This window comes from Cydia splendana, chromosome 15 (genome assembly GCF_910591565.1).
Source record: "Cydia splendana chromosome 15, ilCydSple1.2, whole genome shotgun sequence".
NCBI classification, from domain to species: Eukaryota; Metazoa; Arthropoda; class Insecta; order Lepidoptera; family Tortricidae; genus Cydia; species Cydia splendana.
In genome coordinates this window covers 5,828,553-5,845,976 of record NC_085974.1, presented here as the reverse complement: position 1 = coordinate 5,845,976, position 17,424 = coordinate 5,828,553, and the positions used below count along the sequence as shown (strand labels likewise).

At 38.3% G+C, this 17,424-nt stretch overlaps 2 protein-coding genes across 3 annotated transcripts in view; one reads left to right on the top strand and one right to left on the bottom strand.

Annotated features, from left to right (window-relative positions):
- Positions 1–6: 6 nt before the first annotated feature.
- Positions 7–843, top strand: LOC134797244 (uncharacterized). The gene is made up of 2 exons (XM_063769468.1): positions 7–219; positions 403–843. Exons 1-2 carry the CDS (start codon positions 133–135, stop codon positions 820–822), a joined length of 507 nt encoding a protein of 168 aa, XP_063625538.1. The 5' UTR covers positions 7–132; the 3' UTR covers positions 823–843.
- Positions 844–1,091: 248 nt separating this feature from the next.
- The window catches only part of LOC134797545 (mitochondrial carrier protein Rim2), a 33,607-nt gene continuing 17,274 nt past the window's right edge, over positions 1,092–17,424 (bottom strand). Inside the window, exons 3-8 of one of the 2 annotated variants that reach the window (XM_063769830.1) lie at positions 15,085–15,152; positions 10,845–11,023; positions 9,685–9,797; positions 7,670–7,889; positions 5,302–5,404; positions 1,092–3,619 (exon numbers count right to left, since the gene is read on the bottom strand). In XM_063769830.1, coding sequence (XP_063625900.1) covers positions 3,499–3,619; positions 5,302–5,404; positions 7,670–7,889; positions 9,685–9,797; positions 10,845–11,023; positions 15,085–15,152 — 804 coding nt within the window. In that variant the 3' untranslated portion in view covers positions 1,092–3,498. Of the gene's footprint in view, positions 3,620–5,301; positions 5,405–7,669; positions 7,890–9,684; positions 9,798–10,844; positions 11,024–15,084; positions 15,243–17,424 lie in introns of both variants that reach the window. The other variant, XM_063769829.1, reaches the window with a different exon arrangement.

Sequence of the window (17,424 nt, the reverse complement as noted above, 5' to 3'; positions counted from 1 at the left end):
TATTTACGAAGGAAATTTACCAAAATAAATTGCAGTTTCTACGCTGTTCCAAAATAGATTATCTAAAATCTAAATCGTTTATCAAATACACCTGAGCTTTGCTTGAATTAGTAATAAGTTCACTCCAAAACAATGTTGGAGGTTATAAATGGATTTCTACTAGTATACTTTGTCGTTTTGACCACGATTAGTGTATTAGTACCTCATTTTGTTAAACCAGTAAGTACAGTAGTAGTAATAAAGGTGTACCCTTTACATTGAACTAAACTTCATTCACAATAATTCTGTGATGCGGGTGATTCTTGTCTATACCTTATACCCCATCTCACTTGTCTCAAAAATATAAACCTACCTAGAATATTTGATTACAAAGATCCCTATATTTTGATTTTTGTGTTTTAGATTGCAGCATGCTTTGCCAGGCCATCTGTAGAAGAAAGAGCATCCTTTGCAGAGGTTAAAAGACTGAAAAATGAACAAAAGAACATTTCCATGAAAGAAGAATTTGCAGCATTTCATAAACTGCAGCGTAAAATTAATGAAATAGAGAACCTACTGAAAGAGAACTCTCAATCCAGGATGAGTAAAAGCCTCGCAGTTAAGAGTACTGTACATGTAGCTCTTCAAGCAGTTGTAGCTTTGATAATTGTGCTTTCAGTTATCTGGTTCAGGCGCGAACCAATAGTTGCACTCGAGGGCAATTTGTTTCCACTGTCAACTATGCTGAGATACCCCAGTGAAACTCCCAATGCCATCTCTACTCATGTGTGGGTGATGATCTCAAATCTCTCTATCAGAACATTATTGAAACCAATTGTTTAATTAATTTATGTAATATTGTATCATCATCTCAGCCATAAGACGTCCACTGCTGAACATAGGCCTCCCCCTTGGACCTCCATACGTGCCGGTTGGAAGCGACCCGCATCCAGCGTCTTCCGGCGACCTTAACAAGATCGTCTGTCCATCTTGTGGGTGGACGTCCTACGCTGCGCTTGCTAATCCGTGGTCTCCACTCGAGCACTTTTCGACCCCAAAAATTGTATGATGATTAAGAATTTGAATTAAAATTGTCAATATAAAGAAACAACTTTTTAATTTTATCATTTATTCATTAAACAAAATTACTAATATTTTATACTCAGTCCATTAAGTCCAAATGTTTCCTCTAAAAATATTATATTTAACAATCATACTGTTTGCCCATGATCTTTACTATTCATAAGGTAGCTTTACATTTCAAATACCATGTTTTTTTAACAATAGTAAAGCTCACCTGAATGGTACAAATAACACAATCTTGTGCCATAGACTGAATATGAAAAACTATACACAATTAAACTTAACAATAAAAACATGTTTCTCAAATGATGTGCTTACTTTTGAGAATATAGAATCTACAATCTTGTGCATTAATATTTACAAGCTCTATATCACAGCTTACAACTTAATATATTTGCCCTAAAGAGCTGCAAAACATAATTTTGATAAGTACACATGAAGAATTATATTTTCTACAACAAGTAATGGCCTTGATTATGCTATGAAATATTTTTAGTCATTATAAAATATCAGATTCTAGTGAAACCTTGACACATCATTACTATAAAAAAAAACAATATATGGCAAAAGTACCTATGAATAACATACACAGCTTTGTATTGATGTATGAAATTTAAAATGACTAATTGACATACATCTCAATCTGAATCTATGTACTGAATTAAGAAGCTTTAATAATGTTTTGTAAGTGGGAGGATGTTTCATATACATAACAAAAATGTATAAAAACAGGCATCATTCATAAAAATCTAACTAAGATTTTTTTGTAATTTTAATAACAAAACTTCCGTGAGACACAGAGATATTAAATATATTAAGAATGGGTCACTCACGTATTACGTCACGTACGTAAAGTACGGGAGGCTATCGAAACTAGTCGTCATCCGAATTTTAACCGTCATTGTGGTTGGTCAGTGCCTACAAGCTGGAAAACTGTTTTGGGTACTACGTCAGTGGACAGTGTGGACGAACCATTAGCGAATGACGTAGTGAGTGTTGTGTGCAACCCATCATTTGACAATAATGCGATAAACGAGGGTAGTTTCTCGCCCCCCTGCCGCCACCGGCGCCCGCGCCGAGTCATCGGGCGCGGAGAGCTGCGGCCCGCAGTCGGCGCCGGTTCGTCACCGTAAACGCAGGCTCCTGATGACACTCCTCGGTACGGAGTGAAACATGTCGAGCGTTTTTCGACTTAAAATACGTGAGTGGCCCGTTCTTAATATATTTAATAAGATTTTTTTGTAGTTATTTTTTATATAAAAATACACAACATAAAAAGCAACCAAAAGTGGTTTGACACACGGAATGAACCTGTTTTGGCACAAAAACGGTGTTTTGCGTACTACATACTAAATTAATATTTAATTATTTATATCAAATTTGGCTAAATCAAGGCACAGCAAAAAAGCACAAGACTAGATTACTGACTATAATTATTCTTTTGGAAACATAATCAAGGAAAATAATGTTTTCCCTTTCATTGTTGTGTTCACTCTCTGTTGCATAATGCATATATATACCTACATTTTGAAGTTGCACTAGCAATTTTTTATGCCATTATACCAATTAACCATTGTTATACTTTCTCTTTGTAACACAACCATTCAATAATTTATCAGTTCCGTATTTTATGATACATTACAATCGGAACCTGTTAAATATTATCAATATATTTACATGTTAAAGTTCCAGTTTCCGAATCTTTTAATTATGGTATCAAGGGCAAGCTGTGAAGCCGATACTAATAACACAAATTACTAAAGATTCCTTATTACGTAAGCTCCGGTTACTAATACTTCTAAACCTTATAAATGTTCTATAAGGAATAAGATGTGTTTTCTATTCATGAGGTGTACTTAGGCCCACATAGGAATCATTAGAACATTCTGATGTTATATAAGATTCCTACATTTAACCAGAAATGTAGGACATGATCTTCTGTCTATAACAGAACTAAACGCCAGGTTTTTGTAAAGACTTAGTAAGAATGTTGAATCACACTCAGGTCTAGCCTCATGCCGCCCTCCATACAAAATTAGAATCAAGCCAAGGAAGTTAGAATCTTGTTGTATTTGCAATTAGGTTGAAATTCATTTGTTCGAAAATTTTACGAGACAAATAAAATGCTACCTACTGTGTTTTTAACTAACGTTGACATTCCATCGAAAATGAGTGTACATCCTAATGTACATTGGGCGGCACGGGGCTAGCCAATAACCACACTAACTATTATGAGCAAGAAACACTACCCAATTTTATATGATTTAAAAGTAAACGGGTAATAGGTGTTAATGCGATCAATTTAACCAGTGCTAGCCATGTTTTTGGTACACCGGCATTTTTACTAAAAATCCTTCAAAATCCAGCTTATGATTCCATGGTTAAACTCCTGAGCAACCTAGACTAATGTCGACACGTAATCTCGGACGGGTTAAGCTAAGTGTTCTCGTAGAAGGAACTGTTGAAATGAGTCGTGAGTAGGTACACCACGGCTTCGTATGTGGACATCATGATCGCTGTGTTGGGGATCTGGCGGACGAGTTGTGTGCCGAGGCCCCTGTAGACAAAACAAATATATGAAATAAAAAGCAATATTTTTCAATGTGGTTTAACGTAGTAAAATGTACAGTACCTGCAGTAAGTAATATGTTGTACAATGAAGCGCGCGTGTGTAGAACTTTAACATAAATTTTTGTTTGTTGTAGAGCCCTAATTGCACATATAAAACACGAGTTTACAGGCGGCCATCACACAAGAAAGTATACCTATACATGTTATAGTCAACAGCGGGCGCAGCACGGTTCCATTTTTATCGCCTGTCACTATGCGCGTCTCTTTCGCACTTACATACTTGTTAGAACGTGACAGGCATGGTGACAAGCGATAAAAATGTGACCGTGCTACCGCCGCAGCAGAAGGTGAGGTATTGAAAATGATTTGAACAGCTTTATAACTTTATAACGAGTGTGCAAAAATCATTTTGACCACCTCAACCGCATAGTTAATTTACATGTATAATAAATAATAATAATATAAATAAATAAATATTATAGGACATTTTTACACAAATTGACTAGCCCCACAGTAATCTCAAGAAGGCTTGTGTTGTGGGTACTCGGACAACGATATATATAATATAAATAAATACTTAAATACATAGAAAACAACTATGACTCAGGAACAAATTGTATCATCATACAAATAAATGCCCTTACCAGGATTCGAACCCGGGACCATCGGCTTCATAGGCAGGGTCACTACCCACTAGGCCAGACTGTGGTCGTCAAAATGTATGCAGTCATCAAATACAATCCTTAGGAGGGGTGCTGACCTGCAGTGAATGTGGCCGTACATTTGCTGCTAAAATCGGTTATGGCAGCCACCTGAGAGCTCACGAACGTCGCTCTCGTTAATCACTACTAAACAGTCGGCGTGGTCGAAACCGGCCAGGACAATATGACATAATGGTACCTATGATATGAACTACGTTCGATGGTACCTACAAGACATTTATTTAATTAAACTTTATTGCACAAATTTAGACAAAAATAGTACAAATGGCGGAGTTAACGCCTTGAGGCATTCTCTACCAGTCAACCATTGGGCTAAACAGAGACAGTTTGGTGCAGGATTGTAAATAAGTGCTTACGCAACTTGTTTTTGAATGTAAGCTTGCTCTGAGCTTGTCTGATATGCAGGAGGGAGAGCATTCCACAGACGAATTGCTTGGCAGGTGAATGAGTTGGACAAGAATCCAGTCCGATGAGGACAGCCAGCATCAGAGTACGAGAGGCACGAAGATCACAACCAGGACGGGCTGTTATAAACTCAAATGTAGACCTGTGCCCTGTTTATCAAAAGCTTGTAACTTGTAATACAAGTGGAAGTCCCTTTTTGACAGCTTTTGTTAGAAAGGGACTTCCACTATCAAAAGCTTGTAACTTGTAATACAAGTGGAAGTCCCTTTTTGACAGCTTTTGTTAGAAAGGGACTTCCACTTGTATTACAAGTTACAAGCTTTTGATAAACAGGGCACTGAGATAACTGGGTGCAGCTGGGTCAAATAAAATTGAATACAGAGTGCATAAAATTCGCAATTACCACTTGTGGTTACCTATAATTAGATAAGCTTCAGTCATGATTGTTATATATGTAGATTTAAGAGCATTTAAGATGTATTATCTGTTGGTAACCCTAAATAAAGAAAATAAAAATGAAGTAAAAGAGAATGTAAGTTACCTATAGACGCCACGATAGCCCTCCTCCATCCACACAGTGTGCAGCGTTTGCCAGAACTTGCGGTACTTGTCGCCCTCCTCCCGCAGCCGTGTCCGCGCCACCTCTGCACAAACAAAACATGCTGCTGTCAAATATCCGCTGTTGGCGCAACATAAGTACTCATACGAAGACCGGTTGACGACACGTGACGTCACACACATACGTCACGGCTCCCCGTTCCGCCTACCTACAATAGACTGCACCGTCTGTCTGTCACCAGGCTGTATCTCATGAACCGTCACAATTGAAATTTTCACAGATGATATATTTCTGTTGCCGCTATAACAACAAATACTAAAAAGTACGGAACCCTCGGTGGGCGAGTCCGGCTCGCACTTGTCTAGATTTATTTCAATCCATAGAGGTACAATAATTTAGAGAGGAAACGGGGGAGGGGCCAAATGACCGAACGAGATACACTTATAGAACTTTTAGTAGGAGTAGCAGAGAAAGCGGTATTATTGCTTGTCCTTGTCTCACTTTTTTTTTTGTTCCCCACCATAAATTTAGTATGGTTTATGGTGGGCAACAAATAACCGGACCGAATTACGTAGATTATTTTTGGTATATTGTCAGGAATGTTAAAACGTGTTTTTAATATTGACGCATTGCGTATGTTTTGTCCCTCATTGTGAGGGACAAACAAACATAGAAAAGGAATAAACATAGAAGGTAGCATCCTATAGATGTGTCTATAGGATGCTACCTTCTATCAAAAAGAATAGATAGTATAGAGGGGTCCTGTCATTGTAAATTTTGTAGTCACTGTAAATTTACTGCCATCTATTGACACGCGACTAAAACTCAAAATGAAAACGTACAAAGTTATCAAAAAATGTATATATATGGATAAATGATTTTATTATTTTTATATCATTTTGATCCATGTTCATTCACTGATATCTATGTGTTAAAATTGTTAAATATGAAACGGTGTCGCCACGCCATCTAGCCGAGGATAGGCTAAAGGTGTGTGCGGCATCTATTCGAGAATGACTTTTACTTGAATTCCGAGGCACGTTTTTTCCTTAGACTTTATTCGTCTTATACGAAGTTACATATGTCTTTGCTTCTATGTTTCAATCATATACCTATTTATGTCATCAGACTGATCCATCATACTCGTTATTGCGTCGAGACACCCCACTTGCCTTATTTCACCTGCACAATCACTTATCTGCACAGCAGACGAGATAAGGTGACATATTTGATAGTCGATGAACCCCTAGTCTGAAGATTAGATACATCTGTGTAATATCAATTTTCAACCTTAGAAACATGGAAATAAAGTCTTACATTGAGAAATCGATAATAATACATTTTTAAATCATCAATTTTCTCAGACAAGCAATTTTCCAATTTATTATTCATGATTCGTGTCGTTCTAGTTCCGAATGACCTAGATGACGATAAAGCTAGATAACTCAAAGGGATTAAAAGAAACCTTATTCAACTGTTTAATCAGTTTATCATGAGCACACTGAATTAATTTGAACTCATTTACATTGCTCGAAATGCTACTACTTTCCGTTCGCAGAAAATATGTCTCAGTTTGTCTTCAATACCATTTTCATACATTTTGTCGTACATCGCAGTAACATTTTCTGAGAATATCCGAAAACAGAAGTCCAGAACACATCGGGTCATTTGTTTTACAGCTAAATATGGCTATAGCATGACCCACCTGAAGAAAACAGAGCTAACCGAGCTCTCCTTGGCAAACGAGAACTGGCGCAAACCTGTGGTACTAAGTACTGCGGATCGCAAGGCGGCATGGGAGAGTAAGGCGCTACACGGGCGGTTCTACAAGGCCCTCACGGGACCCGATGTGGACCTGCTCGCGTCGGTGAACTGGTTACGATTCGGGGACCTCTTCGGAGAAACCGAGGGTTTTGCCTGTGCAATTGCGGACGAAGTGATGATGACGAACAACTAGTGGCAAATCTCATAAACAGGCTTAAAAACTGTTATCCGATATGAACCGGAATAAAGACCTCGCTGCATGCAGATGCTGGGCGCGGTCAGTAAGTAATCTGGACTCCTTTGGTATGAAGGCGCCGAAGGCGGCCGACATTGCAGCGCGCCCCGTACGTCGGGATAAGCCCGACTCTTTGTATGAGGACGCCGAAGACTTCGGAGGGTGGGGCACAGCGCAAGCGAAGTGATGTGCTGTCTAGCGAAGTAACGCGATGCAATAACGACCGCCTTGGACAAGGCGCCCGGCCGCCCGCTGCCATGAATTCTAAGAACTCTCGCGGGGAACGAGTGTCGCTCGGCACGCCATCTTGTGCTAGAACCGTTAGAACGAAGAAATAATGTGTCGTCTTACCATGTGGATACGCGATGCAAGAAGCGACTGTCTTGGAGAAGGCGCCCGCTGCCATGAATTCTAAGAAGTCTCGCGGGGTCCGAGCGTCGCTCGGTACACCGTCTTGCGCTCGGGCCGCCATTAACCGTGCCTTCACACCCTCGTACAAGACAAAGTGGACTACGGTCTCGCTTATGCCCATGTAGGATGCCGTTATGCCTTTGTAGAAGCCTTTTATACCCTGTAATATAAGGTACAGATTAACGATATGGTTAAGAAGGTAATTAATATACTAACTTATTAATAAGTACTCGTAATTACCTATATAGCCTTCAGACGATAGTGTTTTAAAATTTGCCAGCTTAAATTGAACTCTGTCAAACTGATAAAGGGTCGCAACTTAATTGAGGCCCATGTACTGCGTGTGGGACGCAGGTCGTCAGGAGGATAGAGCTCATTATAGAGTAAACTTTTTGTCGAAACAAATCTGAATCGAAATATATTTTTAAAGGAAAGTTTTCTGAGGGAACGTTTTAGGGGTTTTGTTTTGAGCGAACTTTGAAATTCCTATACGAGCGGATCAACCTAGTCTTGTCATTGTCTCAATTAATGTAAACGCTAACGCTGTTAGTGTAAACGCTATGACGTTATTTTGTTACAACATACAGGATGTTTCTATTGTTTAGCTATTATTATTATTATTGTATATTTGACCCACGCTACTATATCTCCATATAGATAACGAAAGCTTTCCACATTTTTGCGATCAACAATCTGAGCGCATGCTTCGGCCGCGTGCGAATGTGTACATTAAAAACAATGACGAAATTACTAGCAGATAACAAAATGTAGCGGGAAAGAAAAATTGCAGAATAGATAACAAGTAATCTAATAAATGCAATCTATAGGTATCTATAGTATACCTGAATGAGCGAAACATTAAGGTACTTATACAGTGACTTCGTATCAACAACATTTCGCTGATCCAATGCAAGCTTACCTATTATGGTTTTCATAACACAATATTTTGAGTATTTATTTAAGCGTACCTATGGCGTAACAATGTAAGCGTCAGTGTTGGCCGAAACGTTAATGCAATTGAATATTCTTGACCATTAACCAGTACAAATTGAACCGTCAACTGTAACCGTCCGTTACCGTTTACGGTTCAATTTGTACTGGTTAATGGTCAGTTGCAAATGACGTTCGGCCAACACTGGTAAGCATATTGTAAACAATATTATGAATAAAAGTACAACATATATCTAAAACACATTGGTCTAAAAACGCTCTGAAATTTGTTCTTTTAAGGTTTTAAAAGAAGTAAACAACCAACCATGTGGCTAAATACTTAGTCATTCATCGATTGATAATCTTAATAATACTGATTTGCATGTGGTATTGGCCGAATGATTGAGACACGTGGATATCATTAACAACGCTCTTTGAAATATTTAAAACAAGTTTAAATCTTCTTGTCTGTCAATATTTCAGAATGTAAGTACCTATTCATAATCAAGCTATCTGTCTAGCTGCTGCTTTATTAACAGAGCCAGCATAATAAATAATGTACGCTCAAAAATAATACCTGGAAGACCGAGCTTTGTTTGGAAAACATATAAAAACTCAAAAATGCGCGTTTTCCTAGAGATAAGACCTAGCTAGATCGATTTTTCGCCCCCAAAAACCCCCAAATAGCAAATTTCATCGATATCATTAGAGCCGTTTCCGAGAAGCCCGAAATATATAAATAAATATATATATAACTACTTTTCAACTATAATATCAATTGTAATTTAATTATTTGCTTTGTTTTGTATCCTGACGATCGCTATACGATAAGTAATTGCTTCTGTATTCGATTACATTAACTATGAAAATTGTATTGAGAGATCAATAAACTAAACTAGATACAAGAATTGCTCGTAAAGGTATAAGATTCATGTCCCTTTGAAGACTGACGAGCGACGTCATACACAACCGAATCAGAACTTTACTATCATTCACATAAAGGTGTATTTTGAAAGGTATCTTACCGATTTAGCATATATCCTTTTTATACATTGTACAGCAGTCACGTTCTCTCCGTCCAGTTGCAGCCTCGTTTTTACGAACCATATCGGATTGGTCATTGTGCATGACACGAAACCTGAAACATTTAAGTTCATGTGTAGGAAACAGGTTTGCGCAAATATATCGAAAGTGAAATTGGAAAGGTTATTTTGGTGCCATGAGCAAATATCGTATAAACTCACACATTATACATTATTGTGTATAAATTTGACAAGACTAGGCGCTAAAGTGCGTTTGTTTGAGCAATATGTAAGTACATATATAAATCATAAAAGTTATGCAGTATTGGGGGCCTTTTATAGTGGTAAGCCACACAGCTAGGAAGTTAGGAACCGACGAGTCAAATCGCAGTGGGAAGTGGTATAGTAACATACTTACAAGCAAGTAATTTGCTCATTTATTTTCTCGTGGATCCACTACACACCATCTACTAGATCCTTAGAATAAGTAAATATTTTATTCAATAATCGTCAATACAACAATATATATATATAAAAAAAAAACTAAAACTAAAACTTAAGACTAGCTTTAGTCAAAAAGTCCCCCCCGAGTTGTCCCTGGCGCAAAGGTACCCATCACACTAGCCGCGTTACCGCGTTGAATGGCGATGGACAACCTTTGCACCAGGTACGAACCCGCGCGGGCGTCAGATCCCTTCTCCCTCATTCGACGTCCCACTTCCCTAATAAAGGCAGTAGCCTCCGACCCCCAGCACCCGGTTGTCTCAAACGCAAGGGGCACAAAATAATAATTTCCGGCCAGGTTCGCATATTTCTCCAGCTTCTTGGCCGCGGCAAAATCCGCGGCGGCACCAGCCGCCCGCACAGTTCGGCCGAGGTGTGAGGCCGCGAAAGTGCTAACGCACTACGTGCTACGTGCTACTAGATTGGAAAGCTATTTGAAAGACCACGGAAAAGACCCCCAAACAATCTTTTGTTTGGGGTCTTTTAAGTGAACACTGCGAAATGAGCCAAAGGGGTCGTTACATCACATCAAGTGAATCACAACTATCTTTTTCATCAGATAAATATTTTCGGTGTCTTTTCTTGCAGGTACTACATTTTTTCACAAAAGGTTCAAACGAACCGAACTCAAGAAAAAGGTTAACACGTAATTTATTTACCTGCAGCGCTAGCGGCCGATAGATGCACTATGGGTGTGTCGGGGGCTATGTTCTGGTTCAATATAGCCTTGGCTTGTGAATATGTGCAGAAGTATATAGCCCTGGACGGCGCCACGCCCACAATGTTAGGCCCTAAGCCCTTGAACAACGCCTTTGTGCCCTCAGTTTGGACAATGTGTCTGGAAAAAGTAAACTGTCATAAGTATACGACGACGATGCTCTTGGTGATTGTTGATCTGCGAATTCTATGACTCCTGGTTCAAGTCCCGGTAAGATTTTGTTTATAGACACAGATTAGTGCGACATTATGTCTGTCGCACATTATCAGTAAGTGAGATGAGCCCTAATATTTGTTTCCGTGTGGTCAAGCCTACACCTATATCTACTATGCTCCAGCTGTGAGTTGCCTTAAACTTATCGTTGGACCAGGTCGAATTAAGTACCTAATAACTATTATCCCATAATATTTTCTCAAGTAAACAGACAGGTCATAATTTTTGACGTCAATAGATTAGCTTATCGGGTTCAACCCCCAACTTTCCACGCTAAAGTTCAGCATAACCGGCCGGTTCAGTAGATATCGATGTACCTACGTCTGCCGGCGCTTGATTGTTTCCATCCAGATTCGTGATACGGTTACCGACATTTGACTTAAAAATAAACGGGGGTCATGCGAGTACGGCCGTCATAATGTTCACGATAAACATGACTGATCTGGTCTAGTTTAGATAAATGTTTGAGGAGGCCTGGGTAGACAATCAAGCGCTATTTAAAGCAAGCACCCTAACGGGCTGGAGGAATTAACGTTTTATACTGCAAGGACACAAACATTATAGGTACATCCCTAATTGTGATGCTAATGATTGATAAGCGCTACTAAAGGACAGATCTTAGAATAGCTTAAATGCATATACTACTTAGTCAGTGTACACTTTCCATTGATGGGAATACTGTTGAATTACAGTCCGGTTATCCCGATTCTAGCTCTTTGGTGAAAACTACGCAGGGCGTAAAGGAAGGATAATCTATCAAATCCACATCATGCACGGCTAGCACATGTGCGAATCTAACACGGCTACCACTCGTGACGATCGGTGGGAGCATTTAATTTGTTATCTATTAGCGCATACACGATAACTTTACCGGTTGAAACCGGTAATATCCTGTTATTTGTTTGATCGATGGATTGTTGTTTAGATTGAAAAATGTAAGCATTTTGATAAGTTGCAAGATTTTGCCTTTGCATCATGATTTTTATTTTAACGTCACTCTGGGATTTTTATGCTTCTGCAGGCGAATTGCAATTACACAATAAACTTGCATTTTTTTATTGAAATTTGTTAGAATGAAATTACTGGGCTACATGGATGATAACATATTCGAGCAACACCGGCTTCCGACGTGTATAACATCTATGAGAACCATGACATCGCATAGGTAAATATTGGCTGAAGTGAATTATTTATTTCTTCTACTTTCATTACGCATGAAATTGGCATTCTACAAAATTGGCACCTGTAACGTATGATTTTAATGCCTCATAAAATAAAGCACAGATCTGCCCGTGTTGCAGTTTTTGCAGTATAATATTACTTTAAAAAAATTAAAAGAACTTTAACACATTCAGAAATAAAGTAGGTGAATAGATTTGTTTCAACACTACGAGTAAATTGAAAAAATTGTATCAGGTTCGTTAGCATATATTAATATTGTTTTCTCCCTGAAATAATTTTGATTGACCACAAAGCTAATAAGTACATTTCTTGTGCATTTCACCCACCGACGTCATATAAGTGCAAAACATGATCAAACGAACCCTGTTCTATATATAAGAAGTATATCGATTCGATATAAAATCGGAATTTCCCACGCAGATCAAGAGTGGTGACCAAAACATTCGATGGCCACCGGCCAACATCAATCAACGCCAAACCTAGAATACCCTTTTAAAAACGATCATGTATCATATATAATTGTGTTATGATGGATAGTATAGGTAGGTCGCAATTAAAAATAAAACTGGTGACAGCATTGCGATACAGCGAGGAAATGCCGACAGCATCCTTGGTACAATGCCTCAGGGACCTATTTTAGATTTAAGCTGTTATTAATTTCGTTTAGTAGCACTGTGTATGTATATATTGTATGTAAATAAATGATTTCTTAAAAAATGATTTTAAATAAAATAAAATCACACTCAATATGTTTTCAAATAATCAAACATCAAACTTTGTATTTTTTTTCAAAACATTTATCAAATGCTACCTGGTCCGTTTGAATTAGTACTCGCAATTCCACCTCGCTAAGTTTAAAATCAAGCCAAGAATCAAATTTTATCTAACCGCAGGTATTCGAGATATCTCGTAACTTATTGCGTCGTTTGGGACGTAATAAATTAGATAAACATGTCACGTTATCAAGTGAGAGCATCTCAAAAAGCGCAATTCAGAAGCTAATCAATAGTGCACTATCTCGTAAGTGTATTTTATCTGCATACAGATAGGAAAATTATACTGAGATTACTGAGTTAGTTTTTGACGCCGAAACGAGTACCTACACAAAGTCAAATGCGGATAGCGAAAAAAACATATTATTTGTTACAGCATGATCTGTCACTGTCAAAGGAATTCTGGCCAAGATGGGACACTCTGACAATATATACCGATTGTCGTATGTGTGGCGAAGAGGAAGAGACAGTAAAACACCTATGTGTGAATATCACGCCCTCGCCAGTCAAAGAGTGAAGGGCTTTGGAGCAGGATATCTGGAACCAAAGTTCGAAGTGTGGAACCGAAGTGTATCCGCAAGGGCCCCCGAAAACAATAAGATAAAAGATGAACTGGAAGAACTTTGTGTTATCAAATAAAACCGTGTTACTCTTATTTGTCTTATATGGTTGGAATGGAATCTAGATAACAGTTATTGGGACTGGCTTTAAAATTATCTTGGAAAAATGCAAGCGACGCCAGATAATTCCTACAATAACGCAAACGTTAATAAATGTTACGAAATTTTAGAAATTTATTTAACTCAAATGTCGGTAGTCGCTACTATATTCGGTATTATCAGCACATAATAGTAGCAACGAACTTGAATAAATGCAATACCGCTTGACTCTTTCTGACTTCATTCAAAAATTGTAATTAATTATCTGATTTTGTAATTTAGATTTACTGTTTGCAATTTCTGTACTTACCTATTTCTTGAAATAAATATGTTTATATATTTTTTATTATGTTTTTTTGTAATTTACTTATCTGTGTTTCTAGCGTGTAATATTTACCTTGTATTGTTTTCAAATAAATAGAATGAAAATTATACATAACACTCGGGGGATTTATATGTATTATGTGAGATGGGATGGGTTTTTACTGTTCTTAGAGACGCCAACTTTGGGAAGCGAGGCCCACAAAAATCTTAACGTGAAAAGTTGGTCCAACAGAAAATGATTTAGGTCTTGGAATAAGAAAGAACCGTTTGTTATTTAGTGTTTGGGAAGAAAAACAACAAACATTAACATTAGGCAGAGTGAGTCTAACCAATGTACAGACATTCGGTAGTCGGCCCTGTAGAGCGTATTAACACTGTAAATGTTTGGTGATGCGTCATACCAGAACTCAAACGTTAAGAAGCGAGTTTCAGTGACTTTAGGTTTTATAAAAAAACTTGTGGCAAACGCATGGCAAAAAAGGACAGAACAAACATCAAGCTGTGAATATTTCTTTCTTACACATTCACAAACTATAAATAAATAATGGAAGAGGCTTTCGGACACGTAAACGTTTGGCGATATAACTATCAGAAAAAGGTAGAAATGAGTCTTAAAACAACAAGTTATGAACAAGTCTTAAACAAAACTTCGTTTGGTGATGGGACAAAAAAAGTTAGAAATGAGCCTTAACCTCTATGTAGAGTCCCACGCACGTGATATTGCGTTGGGATAAAAGTTACCTCTAACGGCTCGGCCACGACATTGTGCGACTGACGATAGCGGCGGCAACCATAGGTTGGAGCGAGACACAGCGATCGGACCTTTCGTTCCCACCTACGGTTGCCGCCACCGCCGTCACCAGTCGCGCAATGTCGTGGCTGAGCCGTAACGCGATATCGCACACGCGATTTCATACAAAATGTATAAAAAGACCTGGGACTTAGAGGTTTTTGACTTTGTAAACTCCTGGAACTCAAGGGGTTAACCAAGACAAACGTTAAAAAGTCTTTAAAAAAACATAGAGCTCACCTGATGCACTGTATAAGGCTCATCCTGGAAACAGGTCGGGCGGTGCCGGCGCGCGCACACGGCTGCACCTGGCAATTGTACGACATCAGCATGCGATCGGGCTGCTGGCTGTACGCGAACATGGCGCCCATCGTACGTCGGTAGCCCCATTTAGCCTCCTGCGTTACAATGCCAACGTTATTGACCGAAGTGTCTTTAGACCAGAGATCTTAGGAGGGATTCATTACATCATTAGTGTGAGAGAGCGTTTGCACTGAGTTTTTAGGGGGGCATTTACGACTGTCAAACGTGACATCGCAAAAAGTACCCCAAATGTGTATAGACACAATATCCTCTATATTACCTGTTCTCAAAATCGACTAAGTTTTACTAGAATTAATGTACCAGAATTATTATATATGTAGGAACTGGAATTTACTTCAAAATAAATAGGTACATATTTAACTAAGAGGTCTAACGATACTTCGGTCGCTTATAGAAATCCATCTCTTGTGTCTAGCAGAACATAGAGTTAAAACATAAAATTATAAAAAATATTACACTGGAAAATTATTTAAGATGAACGTGCCTGTATGTACAAAAACTCACTAAAAAGTTACATTGAATCTTCTGACATATACACTTAAGATCGATGGTTATATTTAAAAAGTTCATCTTAGATAATTTCATTCTCACAAACATATGAATTATGCGCTTATTTGAATATACACAACACAATTTAAACATGTCGTGACTATGTTGATTCGAATAGCAAATAATACTAGGTACACTGAGGGACAATGAAGACCGTGTACTTCTATCGAGTTTTGTAAAAAAGTGAACCATTTTCATTGGTCTTGAATGTACAATGTCACTTTCATCATTGTCAACAATGACATAAATGTAAAATTGAATGAAATGTGACTACATAAAGTTGACAACTTAAAGAACACCGCAATATTTATGTGTTATGCAAGGAACGTTATACGTCTCGTTTCTTTATGGCCAAAGCGGCAATGATGGAAGAATACTTTACAGCCAGACGACAAACAGGGACAGTATACTTTTAACTATTGTAAAGCCAAAATCAATGAGCACGTAGGGCCATAAAATAAAGAGAGATCGCTGCGATAGGCATCAGTCCAGTAGTCGCAAACCACTGAATCAAGCAAGCAAGCAAGTTGTCGACTGAGGTAGTGACCATTGACAAGTTTAAGCGGTATTAGCACTAAACTAAACACTTCTTGCGAGTTTCAAAACCTTGCGAAGGCCTAAAGTTGGGCTCCGCGGCCTCCCCGGAGGGCCGGAGGCCCGGGGCGTCCAGCGTCCGACAAGTGCGCGCCTTTAGACCATCTAAGAGTGAAAGATGTGGCAATATGATCATAGAGACCATTTGGTATACTTATTTAGGTATATACGACTCAACCTGCGCGTTAATGTTCGTCACACAATATAGTATTTATCGTATATCTAAGTTAAATAGATAACCAAAACAAACGAGCGACTTCAAATTATGAAGCTGCAGCCAACTTTCGTTGCAAAGCTGTTAGTCACATTGTTGGCTATAGGGATTAATACATTTATCCAACAGTTGGCACTATAATAGCCATATTTTAGTATTAAAAATACACAGTAAATAACAAGTCTATAAAAAGTATAATACGTATACATGAATTCTAATTAAAAACAAAATGCACAAAACAAAAATATGTTTACGCAGAGATGTGCTCGAAAATGTCTATTAAAGAGGTGTCGTGACGCTCACAATCTTTTTAAGGGCCTAAAAAAAGACTATTGGAAACCACGGGTGACCCTAGGGCTGGCTCATTTAGCTGCTTTGTTACTGTACACCGTTGTATGGGGACCTTGCACTTTGAGACTATGCGCTGAAACTTGGCACAGTTGATTCTTAGCTGGTCTTGAGCAGATACAGACCGGGAGACCTCGAGAGCCACGTCTCATTTAGTGGGGGGGAGGGGGGGAAGTTCGACGCCGCCGCGCTTCACTTGGAGCAACATTTCTCTAAAACTATACCTATTAGGGAATGTAATATATCATTTTCGGATAAATTAAGGATGAGGAATCTAGTTTTGGAACAAAAACAATGCACTTTCTAATAAAAAAAAAGCATAAAGTAGAAAAGACTAAAAAACGTATTTTTGATTTTTTCATAATTACCAATTTTTTTTTAAAGTATAGCAGGAATCTGAAAACAAAAAATACAGTCGTAAAGCTACACTTATTACGTTTAAGAAAATATATAGTTTAATATACAAAACTGTTGATAAATGGGAGATAAAAAATAATATTAAGCGTGGGTCAGAGTGATCTCAATACAAAATATGATGAATGTGGGAAAGT